This window comes from Neophocaena asiaeorientalis, unplaced genomic scaffold (genome assembly GCF_003031525.2).
Source record: "Neophocaena asiaeorientalis asiaeorientalis breed wild unplaced genomic scaffold, Neophocaena_asiaeorientalis_V1.1 scaffold302, whole genome shotgun sequence".
In the NCBI taxonomy this organism is placed as follows: Eukaryota; Metazoa; Chordata; class Mammalia; order Artiodactyla; family Phocoenidae; genus Neophocaena; species Neophocaena asiaeorientalis.
In genome coordinates this window covers 265,036-280,058 of record NW_020174038.1, presented here as the reverse complement: position 1 = coordinate 280,058, position 15,023 = coordinate 265,036, and the positions used below count along the sequence as shown (strand labels likewise).

General features: G+C 42.0%; 1 protein-coding gene across 2 annotated transcripts in view; it reads right to left on the bottom strand.

Annotated features, from left to right (window-relative positions):
• PCSK2 (proprotein convertase subtilisin/kexin type 2) overlaps positions 1-14,997 on the bottom strand; it is a 210,987-nt gene extending 195,990 nt beyond the window's left edge. The window contains exon 1 of one of the 2 annotated variants that reach the window (XM_024753718.1): positions 14,486-14,997. In XM_024753718.1, coding sequence (XP_024609486.1) covers positions 14,486-14,662 — 177 coding nt within the window. In that variant the 5' untranslated portion in view covers positions 14,663-14,997. The remainder of the gene's footprint in view (positions 1-14,485) is intronic. The other variant, XM_024753719.1, reaches the window with a different exon arrangement.
• Positions 14,998-15,023: the final 26 nt, after the last annotated feature.

Sequence of the window (15,023 nt, the reverse complement as noted above, 5' to 3'; positions counted from 1 at the left end):
CTGAGGAGCCGCAGGGGTCCTCATTAAGGTTCTCTAGCCTTGGAGAAAGCCTCTCAGGCACTTGAGTTTCATTCCTGTATCACCACGATAATGTGTGCTACAAACCACCAAAAATCTTAGTAGCTCCAAACAGAAACCGATTATTTAGCTCACGATCTCCTGGGTCAACAATTTAAGCTCACTGAGTAGTTGTTCAAGTATTGACTTCATTAAAATTAAAAACTTCTGTGAAAGACAATATCAAGAGAATTTAGAAAACAAGCGAAAGACTGGGAGAAAATATTTGCAAAGGATACATAAAGGATTGCTATCCAACATATACAAAGAACTTTTAAAATTCAACAATCAGAAAACAAAGAACCCAATTTAAAAAGGGGTCAAGGACCATAACAGATGCCTCGCCAATGAAGACATACAAGTGGCAAATAAGCATATGAAGAGATACTCCACATCGTATGTCATGAGGAATTACAAATTAAAACCACAATGACACATCATTACACATCTATTAGAATGGCCCAAATCTGGAACGCTGACAACACGAAATGCTGGTGAGAAGGTGGAGCAACAGGAACTCTCATACATTGCTGGTGAGGATGCAGAATGGCACAGCCGCTCTGGAAGACAGCTTGGCGGTTTCTAACAAAGCTAAACACACTATTACCATATAATTCAGCAATTGCACTTCTTGGTATTTATCCAAATGAACTGAAAACTCATGTTCAGACAAAAACCTGCACACAGACGTTTATAGCAGCTTTGTTCATAACTGTTAATATTTGGAAGCATCCAAGATGTCCTTCAGTAGATGAATGGGTAAATAAACTGTGGTACATCTAGATAATGGAATATTATTCAGTGCTAAAAAGAAACGAGCTATCAAACCACAAAAAGACATATTACTAAAGCAAAGGAAGCCAGTTGGAAAAGTCTGAATGAGTCCAACTCTCTGAAATTCTTGAAAAGGCAAAACTGTGCAGAGAAAAATAAGATCAGTGTTTGCCAGGGGGTGCAGGTGGGGGAAGAGAAGAACAGGCAGAGCACAGAGAATCTGGGGGAAGTCAAGATATTTTGTATGATATTATCATGATAGATATATGTCATTAAACTCATGTCGAAACCTACAGAATTTACACTAACAGTGAACCCTAAGGTAAACTATGAATTTTGGGCAATTATAGTGTGTCAATGTAGGTTCATCTTTGGTAAAAATGTACCATTCTAGTGAGTGATGTTGATAAAAGTAGACAGTATGCGTGTGTAGGAGCAGGGGTATATGAGAAATCTCTGTACCTTCCTTAATTGTTGTCCACTTAAAGTGGCTTTTAAGAAATAGTCTTAAAAATAATATAGCCCATTTCAGTGGATTCCAATTGCTATAATTACCCCAATGGAGAGCAACGTGTTGGAAATGGAATATAGAGTATGTGACTTTTATTGTTTTAATTTTTATTTATTATTTTTATTTACTTTGACCATTCTTTTCCTTTTATTTTTTGAAGGGGCCTAGATGGGCAGTGAATAAAATGGAGAGGAGGAGCTGGGCATTTTGAATATATCCAATGATTCTAAAACTATGAAAGGATATAATAATTGGAACTGTTCGATTAGAAGTCATTCCATTCTTAGCAGAGAGGCATATGGAGGCACAAAAAATATGCTATCTCATAAAAATCAATCAACAAGAAACAGGCCAAGACAATTTCATATTGAAGGCAAATAAGCCGCATTATTTAGATGAGTAAAGTAAATATGATTTCACTAGAGGAGTGGAAGGCTTGACAGCCCCTTTGAACAGATGCCGCTCATACAGCAAAGGAGCTTAATTGTTTACTGGCACCTCCAGCTCCTCTGTCAACGGAAGGAGGCCTGTGGTGTGAGGACTCATTTCTTTGAGTAACCAGATGTGACAGAGAATCTTACTCAGCCTGAACTTATCAGGGCATATTGTAAGGTTAGCCTGCTCTGAGGAGGTCCTTTGGGTATAGAACCAGAAGCCAGTTGCTAAACAGAGTTTTCCACACCCCAGCACATAAAATAGGTAACTTGTAAGAGACTGGATGGAGCCATCAGATCAGGGGAAGTCTTATAAACGGGTCTAGAGAAATATAATATGTTTTTTGTTGCACATAAATCTAAATACGTTACCTTTCTGTCTGTAAAACCCATCCCTTTCAATGTGCTCTATCTCTGCAGGGCTCAATAAAAACTTGTTGATAAAATATGACTGTATGGATGGATGTTCCTTTGGCTTAGCTATTTGTAAGGGGGGAATTAGCTATCTGAGGGGAAGTGAGAGGGGAGAGTGGAAAATCCTTGACCCAGCACTCAGGACACCTGGCTCTAGGCCCACCTTGCCCATTTCTACGCTCCTCCTAGGTATTGTTCTCCATGGACAACACTCAACTCTCTTCTGTGATTCTAAGAGCTGCTCTTCCCTATGACCAGGAGCACAAAAATGCGGAACGGCTTGTGTTGTCCAGGGTTGTTTGTTTTTGTGGAATGGAGCTACTAGTCCACAGTGGGGTTCAAACAATGATATACTCCCAAGAACCTACACAACTTATTTATATCAAGTCTAAAATGACAGTCAGACAATGAGATAGGTGAAGAATAGCTGACCCTCAGCCTCATTCACAAAAAGTTCCTTTCTAACCTAAGGCAAAATTTCCATGTATTATCTCAGAAATGAAAATGTAAGAACATGCATTCTTCCTTTGGAATATCAGGGAGTAAGCTACTTATCAGGTGTGCTGGGATGACATTACTGTCCTGGCTTTTCTTTTTGGCTTCTAAGTTAGGGGACTTGTTTTAGATTCATGTATCTGTGTGTCTGGGAGGAAGTAGTATGCATTTAGTGATTTTGTTCTTAGCTGGAATAAATTTCATGCACAGAATTGACCACCTCTACCAGCCATCCACTGTGGCTTCAAAGACAATAATTAAGCTATTATTATCCCTGATGTCATCAGCCAGTGGCAATAGGGTCAAAGGCATGATTCCCTAGTAGTAACATCTGTTAAAAGGGATGGTGATACCTGCTTCCAGGATATGAATGATTCCCTAGGACAAAGGAACAAGGCTGGGAGATCCAGGCCCCTCTACTTCACTACTAGCTCAACTTGTTTTTCTAGGGTTACCTGTATATGGCCACTCTGCTACACTTTCCAAGTATCCTTCAATGTCTCCTTCTACTTATCCACAAGATCCACGCTCCTAACATGGTGTGGGTGACCCCTCATGAACCATCCTCAGTCCACTTTTTTGGTTTCATCTCCCCAAAATGTTGCCTAGTCAGGCAACACTAATTGTAATCCTTCTAAAATTCCGGTGCACTTTGTTTCATGTGCCGTACCATCCTCGATAAACCCCCTTTTATTTTAATTTGTTGAAATTATGAGCCTCAATGCAAACTCACCTCCACTTGGCACTGCCTGCCTTGTGAAGGCTTCCCTTCTGCTTCACATGTCCTATATCACAGATCTCTCACAAAGCATATTGCCAGTACTCTGGTTGCTCATATAGAGCACTCCTACTTGTCTGTGATTTCTGTATCTTATCTAACCTGTGCCTCCGTGTAGCAGATGATGTTTTGATGGCCTTCCTGCATTCCTTTTACCTGGAGGTCCCCTGTACACAGCGCCTGTACATGCCACAGTCTTCATGCATCCCTCTGCCCGAGGGTGTTACTCTGACTGTGGAAGCAGGCTTGGCCTGCTTGGGGCAAGCAGAAGTGCAAGGGATTTGATGCCCCTCAGGTGTAACCCTCAACCGAGGAAGAATGGGAGGTGGTGGCTACATTTCCTAGCTTCCTCGCCCTTGGATAGGATAACTCAGAAATGCTGTAACTCCCAGACTCTTCGGGAGTAGGAAGTTGCAGAAGTGGTCCTCGTTTGTTTGTCTCTCTGTATCAACTGCTTAGGAGAGTTGCCTCCTGCACTGACTCTGAGCTTGGCCATATGGCTTGCATTGGCCGATGGGACTTAATAAATGTGACACAACCAAAGACTTGAAAAGGGTTTGCACACTGGAGCTGGATCGCTCCTTAATATCTGAAAACTTTCTTACTTGTCCCCAAGTCCGTGTCTTGGTGCCTGATATCATACTTGCTTACTGAATGCGTTAAGTACGTGTTTATTGAATGAACGGAATATTCTTCTGCTTCTGCGCTTCCCCCGCTATGGCGGTGCTCCTGTTACTTTGTTTGTCCATTGGTTTCAAACTTCCATAATTTTTCTTTGGTCCTTTCCTCCTTCTTAAGTTAATGGCCGCAATGGCTTGTTTTGGGCTTCAACTTCTGGGTCCAAATTTGCTTCATGCCAAGCCTCATTGGAGACACACTCTCCAAGGTTCCCTCTGGCTTGATTCTGCACCCCACCCCATGTTGCTGCCCCTGGACTTTAAGAGATCCACAGTGGCTTGTTTCCCATCCTTCTCCCCCCATCTTAGGCTCTGCAAGCTCTCTCTTGGTGTCCCATTCCTGGTTGGCACTCCCTAGAAACACAGTCAACAGGAACTGACTAGAATTGATTCTTTCATGCCAACTACCTTCTTATGTTTGAACTTCCATCATTTTTGAAGACAGCTGATAGCCTTCTGATGAAACATATTTTCCCCTCTTCACAGAAGTGAAGAACAAGCTAAGGGCAAGGAAAGATAGGATTTGTGGATCTCCTTGTTCTCCTCTGTCATTGGCTTCTGAATTTCTCATTAAGTCACAAAATTTTAGGCTATTAATGACAGTTAATTAATCGAAGTCATTTAACACAGATACAAATTAGGATATTCTTATAACGTTTCCTCACAGGCGTGGTTTTCCTGATTGCAGTATCTCATAACACATCCGTCTGTCATTTAGTGAGCATCTGATGATAATGCTAAGCCTTTAGAATGTTTTCTAACCATTGATTTTGATATTTATTAAGTGCTTGCTAACAGTACAGCACTGTGCTCGTCACTAAGGGGACAAAGCAATATAAAATCCTTATTCTATCTTTTATCAAGTGTTAATCCAATAGGTTTTTGGTGCACCATGCAGCTTGCAGGATCTTAGTTCCCCGACCAGGGATTGATTGAACCCGGGCCCACTGCAGTGAAAGCCCGGAGTCCTAACCACTGGACTGCCAGGGAATTCCCCAGGAGGTTGTTGTTGGTGTGGAATCCCTGAACTTATAACTTTCCCAGTTTTGTTTGGGAAACTGGAATCTGTAAAAATTTTAGGGGTAAATTTGAGAAAAGCAGACTAGGAGGACCTGAAATGAACTGGTAACCAACAGGTTGGTTTATATGGCTAATCGCTCATAGAAATCCCTCTCAATCTGGTTCTCTCTCTCTTCCAGCATGAAAGGCTGGTGCAGTGGTTCTAATGATGCAACGTCTGAACCACCGTCAGGGAGCAACAGGGTTCCGATGCTCATTGCAAAGAGTTGGGAACAGAAACATCATGTTTGATCTCCATTTCCTCATGTATAAAATTAAGGGTTAAACTAATGCCTTTCCAAGGTCTCTTCCTGCTCTGACAGGCTGTAACTCCATAATTTCAGTTACAATTTGTTAAAATTTAAATTAGTCTGGATAAATCAGTCAGAATAATCAGTCAAGTATGTCACAGTATTTTGGTGGGGTAACAATCTCCAAGTGGTCTGACAAGTGTTTAGAAACCATTATCATAAAAATCATTAAAACCACATAAATTTGTCACCATAATAATACTTTTCTTCTTGTCCTCCCTTTACCACTATATTTTTTGAAGGAACTGTCTACACTTGATACCTCTACTTCATCATACTTACTGCAGCCTTCACAATTTGGCTTCCTTCCTGTCACAGACACTATCACTTTCCTGCTCACATCCCTTTGGGCCTTAGCATTTAGTGTATGAAGAAAGCCTCTGGATCTATTTGTCTGAGAGTTTTCTCTGGCGGCCAAATTCTGCTCTGTTTGAGCATTTGCCAAGTCAAAATGCTGGAGAGTCAACGCCACCCAGGAAGAACTATCAATCATGAAAAATATCTGATTGCAATTGGCATATAAATACAGCAGTTCCCTCACCCCTCAGGCAGAATGACTCTCAGACGTGTTCTAAACCATCTCCCAGAGTTTCCTGGTAGGATTGAGCCCCGGTTACCCACAGTGACAACTTGTGCTGTAATACACCCTTAATTCCTGCCTTCCCTTCCCGGTCTCAATTCCCCACTCCCCTACCGGTATTTACTAGAATCATGCCTTGGATAAACAACTTGCATTTAATCCTTGTCCCAGGGACTACTCCTGGGGACCCAAACCGACATATTGTACTTCTCCTCTTCCCATGTGCTAAGGTACCTCCTCCAATCACACCAATGACTTCATCTCCAAAACCAGTGGCCACCGTTGCCCCATTCTTTCTTTCTTAATCCTCATCTCCATTCCTTTCACAGCCCTGCACTTTCTCAAGTAATCTTCCATATCCCTAACTGTCCAAGTTCCGTCTCCTCTTTCTCCCTCCATGCCCAAACTTCTCCAAGATTTTGTGCTAGAACCTCTTCTCTTCGTTTTCTCTCCACACTCTCCCTTGGCAATGCTATTTAGTTATGGCATGACTGAGGTGCACGAGGATGGATGCTTGTGCATTTGACTTTCAGCTCCTTGACCAACTCCACCTCTTTTTGGCTTTGGTAACTCACCTCCATGGACCTCATCACTGTCTGGAAATGCTCAATTTTGGGATTCTTGAGTTTCAACACCCTACTCACTAACCATAGCTTTCTCCCTTTCAACTCTCTCACTACTAATCCCAATTAACCTTCTCTTCTATTTTATGGATATTCCATTTTTTAAAACTCCATTTCCTTCTCTCCCTACTTCCACCACCTCCACTTGAGTGCTATTGAAGAAAATGACTCAGTTGCTGCTGCTATAAATCCATGCTCTCCCACTTGGCCCTTCAGTACTGGCCAGAAGTCATTACCGGTCCTTTGTCAGCATCCTCTCCCATCCCCATTTGCAGAGCACAAAATTTTATCTCTTTTGAAGCCCCCATCCCAGCACCACTTCCCCCACTCCAAGAATTGACCTTGCCTCCTATACCTTTGAAATAACTGTGACTCCCAAGTGGATATTCTCCTGATATCCTCCTCTGTGACCTAAAAACTGAACTTCATCTGCTCATTCTTCTCTCTTTTATCTCAAAGAGAGGAGAGTTCCTTTTTCATGTACAGGCTAATCCCTTCACTTTTCAATAAAACCCAGCTCATCAAGAGATGAATGAAAATGAAGAATTTGGGACTGAAGAAGTTCTGGTAAAAGGACTTGTGATGAAATTAGAATTTAAGAAAAACTAGGAGAATTGGGTGTTTAGGGGAGTCAATGCCACATTTAAAGTTGTAAATGAAGGGCCACTCTAGGATCCTACAATTTTCTTCATGTTCTTGTCAAATTTCTACAAGAAACTATCAGCATGTTGTAACATTCTTAAGTCTATTTTACTCTATATCAGAAAATTAACAGTTTGTATCAATGTTTCACTTTCAACCTAAGAGTTTATTATTTTCAATTATTCTCATCAGAGGATATCAACAGATCACAACATTATCCAGAAAGCCATGATCAAATGAGCTTTAGGGACAAAAACAATTTGTCAAGAGAGTTTACTGCAGAAGTTTATTGCTTTTTCTATATACCTCATGTAGAAGCCATCCATTAATATGCAATCATTACATTTAGGATAGAAGAGAGTTAACTCAGATGTAATTTCTTGATTCCCTAACCATTAGAGGATTTTAGCCACTGAATCGTCTTTAGCTATAACAAATACATCTTAGTAGACAAAGTCAAGCTGTAATTCCTGTTTTTCAACTGCCCTGTGATTCTTTGAATCTCAACTAATATATTCCAGAAATTTAGTACAATGTTTCTTTTCAAAATGATGAATCTGAGCTCAAATGTAAAATAAAGCCACTGCTATAGTGGGGGGAAAGCATTTGAACTTCAGGTTTCACGTTTTATTTTTAAGCCTGACTTCTCTGAGCAGTTATAGCTGAATATATAACTATTGCAAATTTAACTATCAGCATTACTCTCTGATGTGCTATAACATTATGATAAGACCTTTTGAAATAGAAATTGATTTCTAGATAGTCATTCATTTGAGAAAAAGAGGTGTAATTTCCCCCCTTCTTTTGTATTTATCAAGTTTTAACTGCAGGCTTTATTTTCTCTGCTCAAACAACTCATGTATTCTACTATTGATAATTTCTAAGTTGGGAATTTTAGGGAAACACAGGAGTCTGTCCGTGAGTGATTTGCTGGTTGTTAACTACTTCTGTTTCCTAGCTAAATTTCTGCCTATTAATAAATGGATATTACAGGGGTAGTTTCTTAAGACTAGTTCTTCAAGTACTTTCTCTCTGAGCTGACGGCTTAAATCATCATCTTGTGACCCAAGTGTCTTTATCAGTCAAGAAGCACAGAATGAGTATCTACTATGAGTAGGGCGTATTGGTTGCCAGTGCGAGCAACAGAGAGTTGAATGGATTTTATATTCTTGCTGGAGAAGACGAGTCACAAAGACCTGAAAAGTTGGTTGATGTTATGAGATGAAAATCTAAGAACTCTCATAAGCCTTTAGAAGATTATTGTTTTTGTGATTTGCCTTGGTTTGGTTGCAAAGTTTGGAGAGTCATTTCAACAGCTTGAGAAAAGGAACATTTATGGAGAATGTATTGGTTTAGGTAATACTGGTTGTTCTAAAGATAAACTCCCAAATCTCAGTGCCTTAATGTAATAGTTTAATTTCTGCTTCATGTAAGGAATGAGAAATTCTAAGTCAGGAATCGGGGACCTGGGCTCCTTTCATGTTGTGACTCTGCCACCTTTAGCATTTGCTTCCAGAGTTACTGTTCTCAATCACATCAAGCCTCAGAATAGAAAAGAGTGTGGAAAATCAACCTACATGGAGTTTTTATGCATCAGGCATAGAAGAAAAGCACACTTCTGCTTACAATACATTGGCTGGAATTGTCATATGACCACACTTACCTGCAAAGCAGGCTGGGAAATGTGGTCTTTCTGTGGCTCATGTAGAAGAGGAAATTAGTTTGGTGACTAGCTTTAAGCCTCTGTCACAGAGTTCTTTGGCTGGGAATTTGGGCTGGAAGTTATTAGAAACTCAGATGCAATGTTTGCATCTCCCACAACCTGGATGGGCTTTCTCATGCCAACTAGGCTCCATTCTCCATTCTATAGCAACTAGTGGGTCACATTTCCTAAAGAAGCCAGTATGATTGGTTGAGATAATTACCATGGTCTGTAACAAATCGTAGACCACTGAATTATTTGGGCCAGGCCATCTCATGGACCATGGTTGACTCATGGATGGGTTGCCATTGGGTTGAGTGTCTATTCCTCACTCAATCAGTTGTCACTCCTGAGAAAGTATAACCCACAACTGCTTTCTTGAGTTAAAAAAAAAAAAATGTGGCTAGGTGATCACCTTATCCTTATTACTACTACCAATAATAGGGTTTTATTCTATGCACTCAGCACTGTGTCCAGAACCTTACATGCACTATATTATTGATTTTTCACAACCCCCATATTTTATTAACCATTTCAAATAAAATAAGCCTCTGAGGGATTTCATAACTTAACCAAGTTTCTGGTGCTGTCTAATCCGAATCCTGTCATCTTTCCCTTTTAACATCACTGTTCCTGGTTTCCTTCAGCCACAGAGAGGCTTTGGGCATGGCAAGTGCTGTGACAGATATGACTGGTGACTGGTCCAAGGGAAAGGAACAGATTATATGCAATAGAAGTTCCAAAGAGATACAAAACAACCAGAGAAGGCATGAGGGATGAACTTGGACTTGACCTAAGGCATAATGTATTAAGTTGGGATCCAAAAGGAATTCATGGCAGTCATGTTGGAGAAATGGGCTCTTTCCCTTTAGCTATCATGATAGTAGATCTTGTAGTTCCAGAAAAACTGTCCCTTAAGGGTGTTTAAGATAGGAGTCCTTTTGGAAATACTTAGGATCAAATCTTTTTCCTGTTATTTCTGCCTTCATCCCCCAAACTACGTTAAGAGGACGGGGGAATATGGTTAGAGAATTCTTTTGACTGACAATTGATTGTGTGTGGAAGTGAAATTAAAATTATATAATATGGATTCAATATTGTTGGGACATTAAAACACCATTAAAAGGGTGAGAATAAATATTCAAAAGACATATATCTGACAAAAGATTCCTATCCATAATAGGTAAAGAGCTCCTACAAACCTAAAGCTAAAAGCTACCCAAGTGAACAAGAGGGGGGCTTCTGGAATGCTGATAACATTTTATCTCTTGATTTAGGTGCTGGTTACACATGTGTGCCCAGTTCATGAAAATTTATCAAGTTATGCTCTTTCCTAAATTATATTATACTTCAATAAAATTAAAATGACCAGAAGTTTATTCTTTCATTACATAACAGCACAATTATTAGATTAAAAAATTTTTTTAACAATTATACATATAAAAGCTGTCACATGACTTTACTTGTGTATTCATCCTAGCCTCAGTTCTACATGGATAAAAAATAAAACATATTATAGTAAAAGAAAAAACTTAATTGTCAGTTGTTTGGATTTCTACCTTAATTCTCACATGATTTTTGGCCAACCCTCAACGCATTAATAAATAATTTTCATTTTCTTTTTCAAAGGAATTCAAATTAGTAGTGTATTGAGAATTTTAAGGCAATCTTTAGAATAACGTCTTTGTCATTATTGCAAACTCACTCATTCTTCTAGACATATGCACCTTCTCTGGTGAACTTACATCTTTGGGGCACATCATGATAAAATAGAAAATTTTAGTCTCAACCCACCTTTCTGAGGGTAAAGATATAGGTATTTTTATTCCTTTTGAGAGAGGAAATATAATTGTTTGCTCATGGTCTTGTAAGAGTTAGGCAAAATAATCAACAAATATTCATTGAGTACCTTATATATAGGACACTGTGCTAAATATAGAGGTTATAAAAAGACATAATATATTATCTCTTGGGAGATTTACAACTTATCTGATGAAGTGTATACTCGTACACATTAGTTAACGACATACGTTAATACCAAATAAGTGTTAAATATATTGTAGAAAAAAGAAATAAAGGAAAGGAAAAATATCTGAACTCTAAAATGGTGCCCAAAAGGCAGAGTTCTTGGCAGTCAGGGAAGGCTTCCTGGAGGCAGCAGGATAGAAAAACAAAATTATTTTGGCTTTAAATCTGAGTTTTTTTCACTTTCCAGATATAAGCAGTTACTTTTAACCTCTTAGAGCTTTAAGATTTTCATCTGAGAATTAGAGCTGATGTCAATAATTTCTACCTCACAGAGTCATGAGGTTAGATGAGATAACTTTGTAAAATAGTAGGTCCCTCCCTTCTTTCATATGAATAAATAATTACTGAGAATCTTTGCTGTCTGACACGGAGCATCTGGAAGGATGGGGCGGTAGGGAGTTGGGAGGTATCCTAGGTGTTAGAAAGAGGAAGGAGAAGGAGGTATTGGGGGTTTTAAATGAAAAATGAATAAGAAATATTGACAAAAGTACAGTACAGCATGACAAAAAGAAGACGGGACAGTGTTTGGGAGACCTGGAGGAATAAATAAAACTAAGGAAGTTTTCTTACAGCCTGGCAATAATATGCTGGCTCTGGTGAAGAAACCAGAAATATAGAAGATCCCATCCCTGAATGTTTAACTTTTAAGTGGGTAGACAATGCTTACACCCGTATTTACTTACATATATGAACTGACTAGAGGACAAGTAATGAAGTGTCCTAGCTTATGTCATGTAGTCTTTGCTTCTTTATCCCACAGGAATTTGGAGAAGGGAAAGCTCATGGCATCAGGGAAAGTTTGGAGCTCAGTCTTGGGGGGATGTGTGGACATGGATCCAAAGGAGGAAAAGAGGGTTTATTCTAGACAAGTGTAGCTTCGTGTGACAATTCAGCAGAAGTATCTTGCCATAGACTGATTTTTACTTAAATAGGTATCAGAGCAAAAATCATTTGGATAAGAGGACTTCTGAGAGGTTATGGACAGGTAACTAGGAGATGGCAAGGTAAAAAGCCCATTTCTCCTGGATGGGAACTGCCAGTTTGAGACTGTAATGCAAAACCAGTGGGCTCCTCTCCAAGAAAGGATGGGAAAGAGGCTTAGGTATCTGATTTCACCCCAAAGTATGAGTTCCCTGAGATTTTAAGGTAAGTGTATTGAGAGGATTCAGATTCATTTATGATGACACTGTCTCTACACCTCCTTGCTCAAGTTCCATCACCAGAACTCTAAATCCTTTATTAGGCTGTTCACCTCTATACAAAAAAGAAGTAAGCTTCTTGGAGAATATATGCTAAGGCATTATCAGTCTCAGCTACACCTAGATTTGGTTACATCTCTAAGATCAAATGTTAAGGGCATACTTTCAATAGGGGAAGTAAAAGAGGATAGTGATGTCTGCCCACCCCATGGAAAGGGCCCTGGTATGGGGAGAGAGTAACAGGTATTTCTGCATCAACCGCAGCCCTTTCACAGTGCTTTTGTTTTGTTTTTGTTTTTTTAAGAGGCTTTTTAAAGAACCTGATGCCACATCCCTTTCCAGCATACCGTAAAGGCCAACGTACCCTGCAGAGCACTTAGCTCGCTGTGGCATGTACTAAGGGTGTGAGAGCATAAGTTCATCTCTGAAAGATCTGGGCTTAAATTCTTGGCTGTTTTCATCTTGGGCCTTTATCTGAGCCAATTTCCTTATCAGAACCATAGGCTTAATAATAATCGTAGCTTCTTCAGAGTTGTTGAGAGTATTAAAGAAAAGTAAGGACTCCATCACATAAAGGTGCCCTATAACCGTCAGCTAATAATAATCACCACTATATTTATGGCGCCTGGGTCCTGGATCTTGCCAAGTTTGGGGCAGGGGTAAGGGTGGGAAGGAAGGAGGGTCTCCTTGTTTATTGTATTGGCGGCACTCTGTAAACAGCCCCCAGGCCCTGGGCTAGAGCGGCGGCGGGCTGCACCCTCAGCAGGCGTCTCCTCTCCCGTGCTCCACCCACACTTCCCGGGAGCAACAAGTCCCTCTGCGGGACCCGCCCGCGCGCCACAGGCAGACCCGGCGCCGCCTCCCAGACCTCTGTCAAACTCACTGTCAAACCCATTTGGGGTCGAAATCGCGGTGGCCAACGCCCTACGGAGGCGAGAGAACCCGCAGCAGGTGAAGGAGGCTTGCGGCGGCTAGGAGGGAGGCTGGAGACGTGGAAAGTCCGGACCGAAGGGACTGAGTCCCAGTTCGCGCTGCCCTTGCGAGGCAAGAGCAGCACCGAAGCACCCACAGCTCAACTCTAGCTTCTCTCCTGGGATCAGGAGGGAGGAAACGGGACCCGGAATCCCACAGACCTCCACCCGGTCAGCGCTCTGGTCGACAGATCGCATCCCTCCGTCCTGCAGGTTCAGATCGCCCCGGTCTCTCCTTGCACCCTCACTCCACCGCACCCTTCGCCAGGTCCCCTAAGGACACTTGAGATCCCTGGCGAGATATTTCGCAGGAAGCAGGCAGGTCAGCCGCGGCCCCCATCCAGTGATCTCCACTCCCTTCCCTCCCAGACTGGGTACCCTGGCGTCTCCAAAGGAGTCCCGAGGCATCCGAGGCTGGGAACATCAACCAGCTGCCCAAACGGTTGAACTCTGACAACTTCTTGGAATGGGGATCCCCGCTTTCTTGTGGGAAAGCCAAGCCGGCCGCCCACATACCAGGAAAGCCACCCCGAGTTCTCCGTAAGGAACTCCCCTCAAAATCTACCTCTCCAGCGTCTACAGCTGCGAGTTGAGAACTAGAGAGCTGAGTACGCTTCGGGGTGGGCGGGCGTGGGCGTGGGTGGGGGAAGTTCAGCCCCGATTTTGGAAAGAAAAACCAGTTCTGTCTCCAAGTCTCCTGGAGCCAGAGCTGCCTTCCCTGGAAGAGAGCCGGGACAGGAGTCAGGGAGGGAAGTCCTCCTGGCGCCGGGTTCGAAAAGCGCGGAGACGAATCGCAGTGTCCAAGCTTCCAGCCTTGTGCTTCGGAAACTACCCGTTCTCCGGGAGGCAGGGGCGGGGGATACATCCCTGACGAGTCTGCCAACGCCAAGACCTGCTGTTCAGCACTTCGTACCTCATCCCCAGGCAGCCTTGAGAAGTTGGTAGCTCGGACAGCAGCCCGGGCGCACCGCATTGTTTGAAAGGTGTTATCCTGTTTTCGCCACCAAGTCAAAGAGCAATAAATTGTTTTTATGACCTTACGAGTACAATTTGAAGGGCATTTTAATTACATAACCCGTGAAAGATCACCGGAGGCAACGTTGTGTTAAGGAGCCGATGGCAGAATATCTGCATCGCACAAGAAAGAGAGAAAACTTGCAAATCTGCAATGAGATTGCGCAGGGCTGCCCCCGTTTTGAAACAACATGCGAAATGCAAGAGAGGTCTTACCTTTCGGACTCCAAAACCGTGTTCTGCTGCAACTTGGCGAGCTTCTTCCTCTCCTCCTTTATGCAACTCCACAAGAAAATGATTCGTGAAGACCGGTCTCTCGGCAGATGCAAAAACCATGACACAGAAGAGGAGCCCGGCGGCCGCCTTCCACTGGAAGACACAGCCACCTTTCATCTTTCTTTGGGAGTGAAAAGTGGTGTTAGGAGGCGCGCAGGCTGGCGGAGCAGTGGTCCCGCAAGGAAGGTGCAAATAAAAAAAAGAAAAGAAAAAAATATATAGTTTCTGTTGTTGCTTGTTTTAAAAAAATCTTTGTAGAGAAAAACACTGATTAGGGGTTTGGAAAGGAGCAAATCAGTGTGTGTTCTCTAGCAACTGGCTGGCGGGGAAGCCGTGTAGTCAGGCAGCCCGGCTTGCTCGCAGAGGTGCTAATGTGGAGAGCTGTGTGTATCTCAGAGAAAGAGCGAGTGTATCTGTGCCTGATGTTAAATCTGCATTTTCAGCTCCTCCTCAGCTCCAATTCCACTGGGGCGGGAGG